The sequence below is a fragment of the Hyperolius riggenbachi genome, chromosome 1 (genome assembly GCF_040937935.1).
Source record: "Hyperolius riggenbachi isolate aHypRig1 chromosome 1, aHypRig1.pri, whole genome shotgun sequence".
Lineage (NCBI taxonomy): Eukaryota > Metazoa > Chordata > Amphibia > Anura > Hyperoliidae > Hyperolius > Hyperolius riggenbachi.
The window spans coordinates 460784442-460803562 of record NC_090646.1 but is presented as its reverse complement, the minus strand read 5'-3'; the positions used below and the strand labels follow the sequence as shown (position 1 = coordinate 460803562).

At 42.5% G+C, this 19121-nt stretch overlaps 2 protein-coding genes across 3 annotated transcripts in view; both read left to right on the top strand.

Annotated features, from left to right (window-relative positions):
* KIAA1671 (KIAA1671 ortholog) overlaps window positions 1-5673 on the top strand; it is a 217252-nt gene extending 211579 nt beyond the window's left edge. The window contains exons 11-12 of the mRNA XM_068239061.1: window positions 4727-4808; window positions 5603-5673. Of these exons, the coding sequence (XP_068095162.1) occupies window positions 4727-4805 (79 nt within the window). The 3' untranslated portion in view covers window positions 4806-4808; window positions 5603-5673. The remainder of the gene's footprint in view (window positions 1-4726; window positions 4809-5602) is intronic.
* SGSM1 (small G protein signaling modulator 1) overlaps window positions 1-19121 on the top strand; it is a 556432-nt gene that overhangs the window by 497551 nt on the left and 39760 nt on the right. The window lies entirely within an intron of this gene.

The window sequence follows — 19121 nt, the reverse complement described above, 5'->3', positions numbered from 1 at the left end:
ATCACCCATCAATCACCCCCTATCACCACCTGTCACTGTTACCCATCAGATCAGACCCTAATCTGCCCCTTGCGGGCACCCAATCGCCCGCCTACACGCTCAGATTGCCCTCAGACCCCCCCTTATCAATTCGCCAGTGCAATATTTACATCTGTTCTCCCCTGTAATAACCCACTGATTACCTGTCAATCACCTATCAATCACCCATCAATCACCCCCTGTCACTGCCACCCATCAATCACCCCCTGTCACTGCCACCCATCAATCACCCCCTGTCACTGCCACCCATCAATCAGCCCCTAACCTGCCCCTTGCGGGCAAACTGATCACCCACCCACACCAATAGATCGCCCGCAGATCCGACATCAGATCACCACCCAAGCGCAGTGTTTCCATCTATTCTCTACCCTGAACACCCACTAATTACCCATCAATCACCCCCTGTCACTGCTACCTATCAGATTAGACCCCTATCTGCCCCTAGGGCACTCAATCACCCGCCCACACCCTCAGAATGCCCTCAGACCCCAGCCCTGATCACCTCGCCAGTGCATTGCTTGCATCTATTCCCCCCTCTAATCACACCTTGAGACACCCATCAATCACCTCCTGTCACCCCCTAGCACACCTACCCATCAGATCAGGCCCCAATTTGCCCCGTGTGGGCTCCTGATCACTCGGCCAAACCCTCAGATCCCCCTCAGACCCCCTTCCGATCACCTCCCCAGTGCATTGATTGTATCTATTTTCCCCTCTAACCACCCCCTGAGACACCCATCAATCACCTCCTGTCACCCCCTAGCACTCCTATCCATCAGATCAGGCCCAATACAACCTGTCATCTAAAAGGCCACCCTGCTTATGACCGGTTCCACAAAATTCGCCCCCTCATAGACCACCTGTCATCAAAATTTGCAGATGCTTATACCCCTGAACAGTCATTTTGAGACATTTGGTTTCCAGACTACTCACGGTTTTGGGCCTGTAAAATGCCAGGGCGGTATAGGAACCCCACATGTGACCCCATTTTAGAAAAAAAGACACCCCAAGGTATTCTGTTAGGTGTATGACGAGTTCATAGAAGATTTTATTTTTTGTCAAAAGTTAGCGGAAATTAATTTTTATTGGTTTTTTTTCACAAAGTGTCATTTTTCACTAACTTGTGACAAAAAATAAAATCTTCTATGAACTCGCCATACACCTAACGAAATACCTTGGGGTGTCTTCTTTCTAAAATGGGGTCACTTGTGGGGTTCCTATACTGCCCTGGCATTTTAGGGGCCCTAAACCGCGAGGAGTAGTCTAGAAAACAAATGCTTCCAAATGACCTGTGAATAGGACGTTGGGCCCCTTAGCGCACCTAGGCTGCAAAAAAAGTGTCACACATGTGGTACCGCCGTACTCAGGAAAAGTAGTATAATGTGTTTTGGGGTGTATTTTTACACATACCCATGCTGGGTGGGAGAAATTTCTATGTAAATGGACAATTGTGTAAAAAAAATCAAACAATTGTCATTTACAGAGATATTTCTCCCACTTAGCATGGGTAGGTGTAAAAATACACCCCAAAACGCATTATACTACTTCTCCTGAGTACGGCGGTACCACATGTGTGGCACTTTTTTACACCCTAAGTACGCTAAGGGGCCCAAAGTCCAATGAGTACCTTTAGGATTTCACAGGTCATTTTGCGACATTTGGTTTCAAGACTACTCCTCACGGTTTAGGGCCCCTAAAATGCCAGGGCAGTATAGGAACCCCACAAATGACCCCATTCTAGAAAGAAGACACCCAAAGGTATTCCGTACGGAGTATGGTGAGTTCATAGAAGATTTTATTTTTTGTCACAAGTTAGCGAAAAATGACACTTTGTGAAAAAAAAACTATTAAAATCAATTTCCGCTAACTTGTGACAAAAAAATAAAAACTTCTATGAACTCACCATACTCCTAACGGAATACCTTGGGGTGTCTTCTTTCTAAAATGGGGTCATTAGTGGGGTTCCTATACTGCCCTGGCATTTTAGGGGCCCTAAACTGTGAGGAGTAGTCTTGAAACAAAAATGACCTGTGAAATCCTAAAGGTACTCATTGGACTTTGGGCCCCTTAGTGCAGTTAGGGTGCAAAAAAGTGCCACACATGTGGTATCGCCGTACTCAGGAGAAGTAGTATAATGTGTTTTGGGGTGTATTTTTACACATACCCATGCTGGGTGGGAGAAATACCTCTGTAAATGACAATCTTTTGATTTTTTTACACACAATTGTCCATTTACAGAGGTATTTCTCCCACCCAGCATGGGTATGTGTAAAAATACACCCCAAAACACATTGTACTACTTCTCCCGAGTATGGCGATACCACATGTGTGGCACTTTTTTGCACCCTAACTGCGCTAAAGGGCCCAAAGTCCAATGAGTACCTTTAGGATTTCACAGGTCATTTTGAGAAATTTTGTTTCAAGACTTCTCCTCACGGTTTAGGGCCCCTAAAATGCCAGGGCAGTATAGGAACCCCACAAATGACCCCATTTTAGAAAGAAGACACCCCAAGGTATTCCGTTAGTAGTATGGCGAGTTCATAGAAGATTTTATTTTTTGTCAAAAGTTAGCGGAAATTGATTTTAATTGTGTTTTTTCACAAAGTGTCATTTTCCGCTAACTTTTGACAAAAAATAAAATCTTCTATGAACTCACCATACTCCTAACGGAATACCTTGGGGTGTCTTCTTTCTAAAATGGGGTCATTTGTGGGGTTCCTATACTGCCCTGGCATTTTAGGGGCCCTAAACCGTGAGGAGTAGTCTTGAAACGAAATTTCTCAAAATGACCTGTGAAATCCTAAAGGTACTCATTGGACTTTGGGCCCTTTAGCGCAGTTAGGGTGCAAAAAAGTGCCACACATGTGGTATCGCCGTGCTCAGGAGAAGTAGTATAATGTGTTTTGTGGTGTATTTTTACACATACCCATGCTGAGTGGGAGAAAGATCTCTGTAAATGCACAATTGTGTGTAAAAAAAAATTAACAAATTGTCTTTTACAGAGATATTTCCCCACCCAGCATGGGTATGTGTAAAAATACACCCCAAAACACATTATACTACTTCTCCTGAGTACGGCAATACCACGTGTGGCACTTTTTTGCAGCCTAACTGCGCTAAGGGGTCCAAAGTACAATGAGCACCTTTAGGCTTTACAGGGGTGCTTACAATTTAGCACCCCCCAAAATGTCAGGACAGTAAACACACCCCACAAATGACCCCATTTTGGAAAGTAGACCCTTCAAGGTATTCAGAGAGGGGCATGGTGAGTCCGTGGCAGATTTAATTTTTTTTTTGTCGCAAGTTAGAAGAAATGGAAACTTTTTTTTTTTTTTTTTTTTTCTCACAAAGTGTCATTTTCCGCTTACTTGTGACAAAAAATATCTTCTATGAACTCACTATGCCTCTCAGTGAATACTTTGGGATGTCTTCTTTCCAAAATGGGGTCATTTGGGGGGTATTTATACTATCCTGGAATTCTAGCCCCTCATGAAACATGACAGGGGGTCAGAAAAGTCAGAGATGCTTGAAAATGGGAAAATTCACTTTTTGCACCATAGTTTGTAAACGCTATAACTTTTTCCCAAACCAATAAATATACACTGAATGGGTTTTTTTTTTATCAAAAACATGTTTGTCCACATTTTTCGCGCTGCATGTATACAGAAATTTTACTTTATTTGAAAAATGTCAGCACAGAAAGTTAAAAAAATCATTTTTTTGCCAAAATTCATGTCTTTTTTGATGAATATAATAAAAAGTAAAAATCGCAGGAGCAATCAAATAGCACCAAAAGAAAGCTTTATTAGTGACAAGAAAAGGAGCCAAAATTCATTTAGGTGGTAGGTTGTATGAGCGAGCAATAAACCGTGAAAGCTGCAGTGGTCTGAATGGAAAAAAAAGTGGCCGGTCCTTAAGGGGTAGAAAGCCCTAGGTCCTCAAGTGGTTAAAAAACAACGTTTCTTTGCTGCAGCTTATTCAAATCCTGCAATAATTCTGCAGTGTGTCGACTTCCTGCTTTCATGGAAGCAGACATAGAATTAACATCCTGTGTTTACAATTTGGCTGCGCTGCTCTGACACAGCTGTGGGATCAAATTAGACACAAAAAGTCTGATCAGTTTTTGTTTTTAGTTTTTTGGGTTTTTTTTTTATTTTTTTTTATAAAATTGGTGTAGGATAAATTGTAATTTTCTTGATTTATAGAACTAAGCAATTTTTTGATGGGTTTTTGATAATTTTTTTTCATAATTTTTTCATAATCGAACACATACATATGTGATACATTGTACAGATATTTCTAAAGTTACAAACAATTGGAAAAATCAATTGTAATTCTTAAATCTAAAAAGAAAAAAATATTTTTATAAATTGTATCTTTTGTGTGGCCACCTATAGGCAGTGGTTCCCAGGTTGTGCGCTTCTGACAAATGTTTTACCAGACCAGCTAGTCCACCAGCCCAACAATGTCAGAGTAGTTCCTAAAGCTGTCATCAGCCAAGCAAGGTCTTATATTCCTGACACATACGGTAACTGAAATGATGTGTCACAAATCCATTTCATTTTGGTGTGTCATGATCTAAAAAAAAGGTTTGGAACTATTACACTGAGAGAATCAAGTTTTCCACGAATTAATAATTTATTTGACAGTTGTGTCAGGGTGTTCATTGGTTTATTTTCTCTTTTAGAGGGACAGGAGAATCTCCCCAATGGATGAAAGACTTGAAATCAAAGAAAAGACAAAGCCAATATGAAAATTCCAGTTAACAGGTATTTTGTCCCTTACTGAGCTCACTTGAAGCATTTAGTTTCTTGATATACAGTCAATGGCTTCATGTAGTGGGAACCCAGTAATGAAAAAAAAATGAATGAATTTTATTTAACGCTGATTCAGGGCCAGTTTACACGTGCACTCTTTTAGTGTTAAATGGCAGCCGTGGCACTCGCTGATTCAGCTATGTCAATTCAAATGAATGGACAATGCGCTCAATACCAATTTTTTTCCGTCGTCAGGACCGCCTAAACGCTGCTCTTCCATTTCGCCCTGCGAGGTTAAAAAGATTGATGACTGGCAGGAAGCGCTGCTGAAGGTTGCCAAATGATTTTCTGCTCGCTAACTAGCTTTCTTTGTACGTGTGCTCTGTGGCAGGAGGTGTTAGCACACCCTTGTCGCCGCCTCAATGCAACAAGCTCTCACACACTTCCTCCTTCAAAAGGAAGTATATGTGAACTGGATCATGATTGGAGACCAGTGCACAGAGGCGGCAACAAGGGTGAATGAACACCCTGTGAAACTGTGCGCATGCACAAAGATTCAGGTTCAGATCGGCAAAATTCCATATATGCGTAATTCAATTTTGAGTTTTGCCTTCATTTTTCCTTAACAGAATTCTCAATTCTTTGTTTTAACCATTGTAAACACAATAATATAGTTTGTATGGGAGGCAGCATTATCGCACCCTCTACTGGATCATGATTATCCAGTACTTTTTACACAAGCCCCTCGAACCTCTGTCCAAAAATAAAGGATTTTAAATCTCTAATGTATTTTGTTTTACTTCTAGAACCAATACTCCACCAGAAGAGGACACGGCAGTTTAACATAAGCCTTAATAAAACCAGCTCTACAGATGCACACCCTTCTGCTGTCTTGCTTCATCTCAACTGCAATGTGTTCTGTGCCTTCCCATTTTTGTGGAAAAAAGCTGCTTAGTACTTACACAAATACAAAACAAATGTATTTTATTGTAGAAGAGAGAAAAGTCACTTTAAAACTTAAAAGAATATCTACTTGAAACAGAGCTGTACAATATGCCAGAGGTCACACTTCCTGATGACCTTTCACCCCAGAGAAAATCAGGACAGTGGCCACTAGCGCCTGTCAGTGGAATGAATGTGGAAACGTGATGTTGTGCGTTGGAAGCCCGGTATAGGACATGTGTGGGAAAAATAGACTGACTTTTTGTATTTGTTTATGAGAAAAAAATCAATTTCACAAGAGTTTATCTTTTTGTCGCTTAAAATATTGTAATTCACTATCCAGATGATTTATTTGTCCCAGATTATATATAAATATAAATATATATATAGAGAAGAACAAAAATGTTTACTGCCAATAATAACAAAAGCTTGACTACTTTTTGTAAAATACTTTTTAAAATTGTTTATAGTTTGAATGTCAGAATGAACACACTGTATTTTAAGTTTAGATCGCTTATGTTTTTAAATTCTGCGCAATACATTTATTTGTTTGGACATTTTTAACTTCTTTATTTTTTGTTCATATATGGTCAAACACATATTTTAACTTGTAATTTTGCCATTATACATAAGGATGGTGACACAGGTATCTTTAGATATTGTTTTTTTGCCATCATTTAGTTATGACACACAGCATCCTCCATCAGTCTCTTCATTTTCTCCTTTGTACGATGTATACCCTCCTGTCTGTGCCCAAGTAGCATCTTCCTATTACTACTCATTGTCGAGCTCTGTGATGTATATAGACCAGCCCTCCTGCCATTCCCCTTGTCTACCAGTATCATGATAAATGCTTACCTTTCCTGCATGTCTCCTCTTGGTCTTGCTTTTCCTTACTCAGCACTACTCCTTAAAGGAAAACTCAAGCCAAACAAAAAAAATGACATTTACTCACCCGGGGCATCCCTCAGCCCCCTGAAGCTGGATGGTGCCCTCGCAGCCCCGCTCCGATCATCCTGTCCCCGCCGGCGGCTACTTCCGGGTTCGGCGACAGCCGCCGACAGGCTGGGAACGCGGCTGTTTTTCCGCGTTCCCAGCCGCTATATCACCCCTCTATGCTGCTATAGCGTATATATATATACGCTATAGCCTCTATGCTGCTATAGCGTATATATATATACGCTATAGCAGCATAGAGGGGTGATATAGCGGCTGGGAACGCGGAAAATCAGCCGCGTTCCCAGCCTGTCGGCGGCTGTCGCCGAACCCGGAAGTAGCCGCCGGTAGGGACAGGATGATCGGAGCGGGGCTGCGAGGGCACCATCCAGCTTCAGGGGGCTGAGGGATGCCCCGGGTGAGTAAATGTCATTTTTTTTGTTTGGCTTAAGTTTTCCTTTAAATACATTAGAGTCTCAGTTATCCTGCATGGACGGGGTTTGGCCAATGCTGGATAAATGGGCTTTCTGGTTGTTTGAGATTCAGAGTGAAAATTAAGCCTAACTAATACAATACTATACACCACTTTAAAGTTCATGATATGTATAGAAATACAATAATTAAAAGTATATTAACCTTGGGGGACCCGTAGGACCCAGTGTTAAGAGTCAGAAGCGAGGTAAAAAAAAAAAAAAATACAGATACTTACGGAAGGAGAGGAAAGTGTTTGGGTTCTATAGAGCCTTCCTGTTCCTCTCCTGGTCCCCTCATTCCACTGCTGGCTCTGCCCCATTGGTCAGAGAGTGGTAACGAGGGAGCCAGCGCTGGAAACAGAGGGGACCAGTAGAGAAACGGGAAGGCTCTATAGGACCCAGAGCCTTCCCTCTACTTAGATAAGTATATGCTGTTTTGTTTTTGTTTGTTTTTTACTTCGCTTCACTCACTTTAAGCTGAGCAGAGTCCATAAACATCCTAAGAAGGTGGCCTTCACCACTGTGAGTACTGCCAGCAATGTGTGCTGGTTGGTTGAGATTGATGGTTAGTTGAGTTCCGGATAACGGGACCACACACATGGAGCAAAACTTAAAGTACAAGTTGGCTTACCGGTATAATGGAACTGGTGAATCTGCTGGTTTAGTATCCTCTTCCTTGTGTTATTTAAAGGATGCATTTGGAGATATAGTGTATCTGTGGTTGCAGAAATGGGACGGTTTTGCTGTCCATGTGGCTAGTATGAAATCCAGTAGTCTATTATCATTAGAACTTTTTTCATTGTATCCGGAAGTTTTGATGCACATGTTGTTACATCTCCTCTCACCTGCTTTTTAATCTGCACTCTTCTTTTTTGTAGCCTCTAAGGCTGGGTTCACACTGGCATAAAATCGTTCCTCTTATTGCATGGATCAGCAGCCATGTGAATGGATCCTATGCAAGGCAATAGGATCTCTTAACATCTGTCTGTCTGGAATGGATGCGTTCGCTCAGTTATATTGCACAGAACTGGAGATAATTACTACTGTCACTGCTGCTCGGTTCCACTGCAGGGGACAAGCGCTGGTATACAGATCAGAGCCTTGGCAGAGGAATGGGGCTGTCCGCTGGATTGTAACAGACCAGAGGGAATCCTCTCTAAAAGGAGGGACAATCCAATAAGGATCCTCATAATGTTACTACTGGGGCTCTGATCTGTATACTAGTGCTTGTCCCCTGCAGTGGACCAGACGGGGGCAGCAGCGGACCGGATGCACAATGGTGCATATGTGAACAAGGCGGCAAACAGTGTAACGCACAGTTGTGCTTGCACTGCAGTGTGAACCTAGCCGTATTGGATCAGAGCCACAGTAATAACTATCTTGGCTCTTCTCACATTGTTTTCACTCATCTAAATAATTCTCTTTATTCCTCACCACCTTTGTCTGATAAATCCTTTCTACAACTTTTGCTAGATAATGAAAATCTGTTTTAGCTTAAATTAAAGTCAGTACCTGCTTCTGTCTGAGACACATTGCACTTGCTGTGATACAAGATCACATCTGAATCCCTCTACCCATGCCGTGGCCATAGAGATTCGGGTGCATGCCTTTTTTTTTCTTCTTGCTGCATGCTGTCCAAGTTTTTTTTTTTTTCCCTGCATGCAAATCGGATGGCAGCCTATTGACTTCAATAGGTTGCATTTCCCTGTCCGCAAACGTAGCTAATTGTCCCTCGTGAAAACAAGCTCTCAGGCTGTTGTTGTCCAATTCAGTACAGCCTTATAAGCCTAACTCCATCATAGTGTAGTGTTCCCATAGGTAGAGAGGATGAGAACCTCTCTGTGCAACACCAGCAGCAGTCAGCTCCACAGACAGGTGTTGTATTCTTGCTAGCTGGCCTGAGAAGAATTGCTGGTGGAAAATGTGCTCACTTTGAGGAGTTAGAATCTGGCTAGGCCGAGTTAGCTAGCAATAGTTAGCACTGACCTATTATTTTTTTTATGTGTAGTTGCTGTTTAGTTAGGCTTAGCAAGTGGCTAGAGCTATGATAAATGGCAGACAAAGAAGAGTCCTGGAAGGTGCACATTTTGATTTACGAACTTCCATTATCACTTTCAGTAACTTTCATGTGATGATTAAAACAAATGCATATGAATAAAAACACTGTTTTCCAAGTGTGGTTGGGGCATTGTTAATGTTTCATATCATTATAGACTGCAGACAATTGGGAGTGTTTCAGTTATGTGAGATAAGAGGTAGACTATTGTTTATCTAGCTAGCGCTTTGGAATTGCAGCGATTTCAAATGATTCAAAAGCACTTGCCACGTGCTTCACACACACACATGTACACACGTGTGGTTAAGTGAACCTTCTTTTTTAAGAAGTCAAAATAGTACCTTTTAAGGGGTGTTTAGAATCCTTTAGGCCCACTTCAACAGATCCTGGTGGTTCTGGTTCTCTGTAGTTAAACAGTTTATAAAGTAGTTTTCATGTATAAATATGATGCAAGATATTTCAGATCATTCGGCCCATCTCTGCAGGAATGATAGCCGAGTCTTATAAGATCACACACTTTTTGCAGAGTGCTACGTTACTGATTAGACACCTATGTGGGTAAATAGAAGATATCTGGCTTTGTCTGGAGAAACATTCTAAATTTGATGCTGTGAATCTTTGTTTTCTTTCCGCTGATTCTGGTATTCTTCTTGTTAGCAATATTCTCAACTGCTATGTGCAAAATATCCAGAAATTGTCTCAGGCTGGGACTTTTTTTTGGAAAAGAAGCAATAATTGTCTTTTTTTGTTTTGTTCCCCTTGATTTTGGCCTTAATCAATAAATTGTTGTTACCGGTATGAATAAGCCAACCTGTGCTTTAAGTTTATTGGTCCTGTGGAAAAGAGCGACATGTCAGGGTAGGAACACGATAGGCAGAGTTGCACATGCGGTTTCCACTATGTGCTATGGAAAACGCATATGCGATTCTGCCTAGTGTGTTCCTACCCTCAAGCTTGTACCCAATCATGCTAAAAAGTCTTTGCCTGTGCCATATAATGAAATGGGGGAAACCGCAATAATGTTTATTTGTCCTAAAGAGATGTCAAATCTTAATGTGTTGCCTGCAGTAAAGTAATGGTCATCGTCTTGTTTTGCAGCACTTTTATGTTTCACAATGGTCCATTTAAAATCACATTGTCACACCTTGCTTTATGGACGAGTTGATAAATCCACCAAAGCAGTTTGTTGACGCTAATGTTATTCAGCACAAAATGCCTTTTTAGGAGATTTGCAGAGTGAGGATTGGAATTCCAAAATATTGTATGTAGAAAATCCATACAAAAGTATGTTCTTGCATGTTGATGTGAAAAGCACTGGATCTTGCACACAGTAACATGTTATTATCTACACTAGTTAGCACCCTCACAAATCTCTGGATCAACTGGGATATGTAAGTGTGCATGCTAGTGTTATACCATATTTTCTCTGTGAACTCGATAAACATATGTTGTTGTTTTTTTTTTTCAAACTACCTATGTAATTACACCTGGCAGAGAAATGGTTAACACACATATACTCGTTTATAGAGCAGCAACATTTTTTAAAATAATTTTCTACCACTTTATCATTATTTTTCACCCAATTTATAAAAATTGTGATTTTTTTTTTCTTCTTTTTTTATCCATCTCTGAAAGCTTGCCATGTTTCTTTTCTTGATTTTTTTTTTTCTTTTCCCCATTTTGGCCATTTTTATTAGTGGTAAGAATGTGGGGGTTTATTTGCCAAGAAAATGGCAGTAACATCCTTTAGTAGTGGCCACTTGTTTTTAAAGTTGGGAGCAATGGTTAGAAACAGCTTTGAGGGGTTTTTTTTCCATCTCAGTAGGTATCCAATTCAGAACCCAAATGTTAACTTTTTCCCATGCTCCTTTCCTACTACCTGTGTTTTATTGCACTCTGATGCTAATCAAGAGTTGTCACCTTGCTTACACTATGACTGTGTCACTGATACAGAAAGCCACTTCAACTGTAACTCAGACACCAATAAGCACACACACAGCAGGGGGGGTGTGACCCCCTCTGGCCGCCGCTTTGCCCGCAGCTCCCCGTCCTGGCTGCTACCCCCTCCAGCATGCCGGCCCCATCCTTCACCAAGGGACACTGGAAACTGATCCGTTTCCAGTGTCCCAAAATGTCAGCGAAGAGGGAGGCCCGTTTCTCTATTGATTTTCACTACCCGTACGTGTATACGGTCACACCCCCTCCCCCCCCCCCCCCCCCCCCCCCCCGCCGAACTTCCTTAGGTACAATTTATTACATTATGAGCGAGCTGTTGGGGGAGCGGGGACGGGGGGCACCCAGGTGAGCGGGGGGGGGGGGGGGGTGACCCCCCCTGGCCGCCGCTTTGCCTGCAGCCTCCCATTGTGGCTACTACCCCCTCTAGCAAAAAAAAAAAAAAACACGCAAACGGATCCAGAACGTGTGCTGCAAAAAAGGCAGCACGGATCCGTTTGCGTTCCTGTCTTTGAAAATCGGAGCCCGGACCGCGGATGCGTCCCACACCCGGAGCTAGTGTGGCCCTAGCCTAAATAGGAGGTGAGCGAGGTTGCTATGGTTAGGAAACATGCCAATTTGTTAAAAAGGCAAGCAGTAAATAAAATACTATCTTAGCACTCACATGCATTAGGCCCTACTATTCTTGTAGGCTGAGCCAATAATGCTATGTAAATGATAAAATATCATAGCATTGCTGAGGGAAAATATACACACTGCTCTATTTAAAGTGTAAGTGTACTTATACATAAGTGTGCTTAAAGGGACTTAAAGCTCGGAGCTCCAATAAAAATAAAAATCTGAACTTACTTGGGGCTTTCTCCAGCCCACCGTAGGTCGGGAGGTCCCTCGACGTCCATCTGGCTCTTCTCCCAGGGCCTGATTAGAAATGGCTCCCCGGCGGCTCCCGGCAACACTGGGCCGCCGTGATGATGCGAGGCGGCCGGCGTGGTGACGACTAACGTCACCTTTCAGGAAGAGGAGCCCGAAACTCTGGCCCAGTGTCCCCGGGAGCCGCCGGGGAGCCATTTTTGACCAGGCCCTGGGAAAAGAGCCAGATGGATGTCGAGGGACCTCCCGACCTACGGTGGGCTGGAGAGAGCCCCAGGTAAGTTCAGATTTTGATTTTAATTAGAGCTCGGAGTCCCTTTAAGAGGCCCTGATAAAATAATTCAGTATACTTGCATTACTGATTTTTTTTTTTCACCTGTTTTGTGGTATTGATATGTCAACCCAGGGATGTACAGTACAGCTGTTACTCTGTACTTAATACTGATGGAAAACTAGCTTCAGTGTGTGCAGTTACCTGTTTACGGAAATGTGCTTTTAATGTGTGCTGTCCCTTCTCTCTTGTAAATTGTCTCACTACTGCACATATTCCTGTGCAGAGATCATGAGCACATTTAGGCTATGTTAATAGTGGGTTTTGTATTCCCTGTGAGGGCTGGTGCACACCGAGCGGCTTTTTGAGTGTTGGTCAATGTATCTCAATGGGGTGGGTCACACCAGAGCGGGAGGCGTTTTGCAGAAACGCATACTCCCGGGGTGAGGCATTTTTTGGATTGTGTAAGCGTTTCTGCCTCAATGTTAAGTATAGGAAAAACGCAAACCGCTCTGAAAAACGGCAGATCAGAGCGGTTTGCCTGGCGGTTTTGTTACAGAAGCTGTTCAGTAACAGCTTTACTGTAACAATATATGAAATATGTTACATTGAAATCCGCACTAGCAATCCACAAAACGCCTCATACAAATAAAAAAAAGCATTTAAAAAATCTGCTAGCATTTTGCGGATCTGCTAGCGGTTTTTGGTGTGCACCAGGCCTAAAAGCAGGAATGCAGCAGATCAGGAAAGCGGCACTGCAGGCTATCCACGTGTTGCGTACAGTGGCATACAGTCAATGAAAAGTATGCTTCACTGTTAACGCACATGTTTTGCGGTATTGTACTGCATGTCGTGTTTACAATGCTATTATACCGCAACACACCCGCCACACTGTGAACATTGCAATGGTGGTTCATTGCAGTGTGGCAAGCCACACCGCACCACTGTGAACATGGCCTTAGCAAACAGTGTGTTACTAGTAGGATAAATCACGAGCCACTTCTACTGTTGACAATAGTAGCCACAGCTTTGTAAAATAAAATGGGGCTAAAATCAAAAACACTAGTTGCTGCATTATTTATCAGAGCCAAAAACCTTACAAAACCAGAGCTTTAGTTTTACATAGCAGCCAAAAACAAGCAATACATACAAGAACATAAAAACTTTGTAATACTTATAGCGACAGCATACAACCACCACTACATTTTCTGCTGAGGAAACTCTTAGCAGGAGAGACCTCTAGTACATAAAGCATGTAACTGTTTCTCTGACAGAAAGTACAAATATACATTTAAAATTAATTTTGACTATGGGTTTCTTTAGCCTGAAATGTTTTGTATATGAGTGTAAAATTTATTTTCTGATAAACATAATTCCATAAGTTCTTTTTTTATTTTATGCTGAGAAAAGTGTTTGTGAACCAAAACCAAATTATTGTCAGCCCAGGTCTTTTCTACCTGGTGGAACAGAAGATTGTGTCTTTTATTATTACCTCTTGGGGAGCATGCAAAATAATGTGTGACATGATGTGTAAAGGGTCCGGACAACGAAACCATTTTGTATATTTTAAACTTCAGTAGCACTCCCATTGTAAACTTTCTTGCACATAGTGTGACTTGTATATAACCCCAGAATCCTTTGCACTTACTGTTGTACTACTGTACCAGCAGGAGATGATTGTGAAGAGGCCTTTCACCGTTCCTTACATCTCACTGACCTGCTGCAGATTGTATTGTTTTTGCTCCAACCAGTCACAGAATACATTTTATTCCACTATGTAAAGAGTATCTGTATACAGTGTGTAATATATATATACATATATATGTGTACACACGAGCACACATTCTACAAAGATGGTTGCAATAAAACTGGTTTTGAATACACAGAATATATATTTAAAACATGTCTCTTGTTTCATTATTTGTGTGTCTCATTTTTATGTGTAGTTTTTTTACTCCTCCCATAAACTTGGGAGTCAAGAAACAAAATGAGGTTGGTTAATATCAAAGAAATACTTATTATTTTGGATTAGTACACATTTTCATTTTCTGAGATCTACGCGAAAGCAATAGTAAACATGCATGGATGTTATTCATCCTTTATTAAAGCGAGTGTTGGATATGAACATTCCCATCTTTATTCCCTTTTTAATTTTTGCTCCAGTAGAACCTGCAGCCAGCATGAAATCAGTCATGTCTGTTTCCTTACAACATCTGATCTGAAGCGCCTCTGGTTGCAATACAATGCAACCAAATAGCATGTCTAACCTCACGTGTGTCGGCAGTTGACGTGTGGTGCTGTCCCTGTCCAGTAAAACAGCCTATAGCCTAGGGAAGAGGATACTGCCTGCTGCACAAGACAACCGCCAGTGCCAGTTGGCTGCAAGCAGTTTTTGGTGTGAAGAAGCACTTACTAAAATCTAGTACCAGAAGCATGCTTAGTTTTTTGGGATTTTTCATTACAAGTTAGGCAAGGTTCACAGTGGGAGCTGTGTTGCGTTCCCTGTAAAAACAGGAATGGAAAAGTCGATTAAGGCTGCTTCCACACAGGGACGTTACAGGCGCACGTTAGTGCGCCTGTAACGCTCCCCAACGCACAGCAATGTAACACAAGTGGGCTGTTCACACTGCCCACGTTGCGTTACATGTAACGCTGCACGTTGTAGTGAAAGTGCAGCATTCTGTGCGTTCTAGCGGCTTTAGCCGCGTTAGACTGTTTGCACATGCTCAGTGGGGGGCGGGGAGATGCCGCTACAGTAGCCGCGCACATGGCTACTTAATATGCACTGCACTGGCGGCCGCTGATTGGCCGGCGGGACCACGTGATGCGGAGTGTCTCGCTCCGCATCACGTGGTCCCGCCGGCCAATCAGCGCCACCCTGGGAGACCTTATGCAGATAGAGCTGCCTAACGCGGCTCACTCTACCGTCCTCTCCCGCACCACCATGCGTTGCGTTAGGGGCACGTTATGCGACCATAGCGTCCCCTAAAACGCAACGTCTTGGTGTGTAAGTAGCCTAAAACTATGCTTCACTCTTAACATGTCCGTTATGTGGAAACACACTGCATGCAGTGCATTGGGATACTGCAATTTGGTGGATTGCATTGCATTGGATGCACCCTGAGGGCTAGTTCACAGTGCATCAGATGCATTGCAGAATAATAGGTATGACAGCTCAATGTTCATGCAATTGAGGCCTGTCCACAGCGTTGCAAATGATTGCATTATTCTAACTTGCTGCATGCAAGCTTTGTGTTGAAGTGTATATCCAGCCTCCATTGCAGTCCACAGTCATTTTACTGTGAATCCAGCCTAAACTTCACAAAGACTTACTTTTGCAGTGTGACTTTCTGTAAAATTAACCTAAATAAAGAAGACATTGGAGTAAGTTATTTTTCTGAAAATAAAGGTTACCAATGCTAATAAAAAGAAAAATTGAAAGTATAATGCAAATAAGTGACACTTCTGAATCTGTAACGTGAATCCTGAGATTTTTATCCTGACAGATTGCAGAGAATATAAGTATATAAGTAATGCTGTCCCAGAGCTGTGCTAGCATTATGAGCATCATTATTCTTAAAATAATAGCCCAACAATATTTATTTCCTGTGGTTTACACATTAACATGTAATCCATTGACTGCAAACACTATCCGTGCTACAGAAGGCTGTGTTTCTTGGCAGCAGTCAACAACACGGTGATGTCACTATCCGCCAATGGAACAGCAACTGGGAACAATAAGCTTGTGGTGCTCAGCTTGGTGTGTAGCTGCAGGACTATCCATCTCTTTTGTAATACAGCACTCTGTGTTTTCATAGACTGCTTTGAATTGTATGGGTATATGTTATAATGTTAAATAATGTCACATTCCCCATGAATTCATACTGTACACAGTTCTGGGACCTAACTTTAAAGTAATTCAGTATCTGTACGATGTAATACTACTTAACATGAATACACAGTGGGCCTGATTTATTCCTGTATCTTTGAAGCTCTTCAAGCATCTCCAGAAAGCGTATTGTGAGTGATTCCGTAAACCTAGACTGGATTAATTAACTCCGCTAATAAGAGATTAGTATTTGCCCTCTCACCTGAACTATATGTAAACCATTGTAAGGCAAAGCATCTTGTGAAGAGGTATATTGTACTATTCATTAATTTGTTTTGCAGGTACTGTTACAGGGCCCCTAGTGACCGGAATGCAAATTGCCTTCCAATCGGTTTCAGCACACAGACCATGCAAGCTGTGGTCGCGATCAGTGCGCAGAAACCGCTGGAATTTTGGCAGCAGACCGACTAGAAGGGAGCCTGTGAGTTATGTTAATTACAAATTACACACTATTTCAGGATATAACTGCCACCACCTCTGTTATCATGGGACAGAGGCACCCACTGACTAGCTGAGCCTAGACCTGTAAATAAAAATGGTTAAACACACTCTATTCTGTCTAGCTAGCGACAATAGTAGCGTCTCTTCAGAGACCCGGGTTCAGTTTCTGTGTGTGGCTAGATAATAGGGTAGCTGGACAAACAACTGACGATAGCGTCGGTTTATTGAAATGCAATATAAATAATTAATATATACCAGAAATTATTAAAATCAACAATTATGGAAACATTAATATCCAGTATGGAAAATAAAAAGGGAGAAAATACTTAGTTCGTGGAAAGATGTCCTTTCTGGGAAAGTCCGAAGTTCTTGGTTTCAATTCGGTTCAGTAGCAAAGTCCAAACAAACCAGGTGCCAGCATGTCCTCAAGCTGGCAAGGATATAATCAGGATGATGTTCAAAGTGGAGGACACTCAGTTTGGGTGGCCTGCCATTCTTATGTCCCTGATCCAGTTTGAGGGCGGGAGCCACACACCCCCTTAGAATATGAGATAAGACCTCCCCTTGTCCTGGGTACCAGAAATCATATCTAACCATATATGGTCTCTATCGCACAGAACCATACAGGTCAGGGCAGATTTACTAACATTTTCAGGTCCGTCCTAATTTACCCAGCACCCTGATACCAAACATGAAGGGTGGGACTCCTGTGGTATCATCAGGGTACTTTCGAACTGCCTAACTGGCATTCTGTACCTCAGAATGTTCTGAAACTTTCTCTGAACCAGCGCCCGACACAGCTCGGCACTCTCCGTGAGTTTGGAGGGCCGGGCAGCCTTGTAACACAGGAAATATGACAAATAGTAGTTTAGGGAATATTCTATACATCTGGGATTTACAGCAGGTCATTTCTAGGTGAAGGCTCTTGTTAAGCTTGGGGCAGCAAGCTACGTGTCAGCTCCCCTGCTGGGATTGTAGCCAGAGAGTCTGACCCTTTCCTCAATAAATTGGTTCTGCCATGCTGCTTACTGTATCAACTTCATCTGATAGATGGGCCATTAGCACAGCTGGGTGCTGGGGACACTCTGCCGCAGGCTCCTGCCTTTTCGACTGTGGATCTTCCAGATTCGCCCGCGTTTCTCACGGCTGTTCCGTGACAGCACCCTACACCTAAGTTACTGCTAGTTCTTTGCTGAGAGGAAGAGAGAGCCCAGATTCTATCGATCTTAATCGCAATCGATGCAGAGAATCGACTGTGATTGCATTTTCTTCATGGAAGCAAATGATAATCAGCAGTGCCCATTTAGATGCTAAAATGACTCATTCACTCATTTTTTAGGAATTTAATAAAGCACAGTGGGGAAAATCCAATTCGGGTTTTTTTAATGCCTTTTAAGCCACCAGCAAACAAGACAATACTGAGAATACATTTTGTCAGTATTTTTCACCTACTAAAAGTTATTTTAAACAGAGATGAAAAGTTATCTCCTAGGAGAAACAAATGAATTGGATTTGGTCCAGTGTGTTAACAAATAGTTCTGTAGTGTCCCCTCCTGCAGGTGTCACCCTAGGTATATGCCTGGTTTGCCTATGCCTAAAAATGGCCCAGGTACCTACAGGTTCTGTATTGCAGTCAGAAATTAGAGAATAAAGCAAAGGTTATATTTTTTTCTAATCCTTTTAAAGTGAGAAAATCGTAATGACATGTAGAAACCTCCAGAAATATGTTTCACTTTGTGGTTCCTCACCAGAAATCAGTATTCTGTATTTATATTTAAGACTAGGTCCACACCAGGTCCGTGACAGATCGGATCCTTGTGAAGCGGATCTGGTTTGGGTTGTTTTCCCACCCCTCCGTTTTTATGTTTATTAAGTAATTAAAATGTATGTATGCGTCGCCGCGTCACTACTTGCAATGCCGCTCTCTATACTTCGGAGGGCTGCATTGTAGGTAGTTACGTGGCGAATGGCGGAGGTAAAGAAGGTAAGCTCCCCGCTCGCTGCATACATACATTTTGCGCATGTAGCTGTAGGGGTAGCGGGGACGGGGGACCCAGGTGAGGGGAGGGGGGGGGGGCGTCCCTCCTCCCTGCCGACCACTGCCACCCCATCCTGACTGTTTTCCCCTCCAGCATGGCGGCCTCCTACCTCCCCCCCTCCCCGACTTGGACACAGAAAGCAGATCCGTTTCTGTGTCCAAAACTGCCTTTGTAGAGGGGGATCTGTTCTCTTATTGCCTGCCATTACTTCTCCGTGTATCAGGATGCATATGCGGTGCAGGAAAATGTAGCAGATCCAGACCTTCCATTCAGGTTTTGAAAACAGGTCCCTGCAAACGCAGACGGATCCGTTTTTTGTTTAGGTAAAGATGGCTGCTATTTTTAACGTTGCTATCCGTGGCTCCGGTTTTGATCAGGTTTTAAAAACGGGCAACGGATACGTTCCCAGACCTAGTGTAAACCTACTCGAACCAACAAATTGAGAGAAAATATAT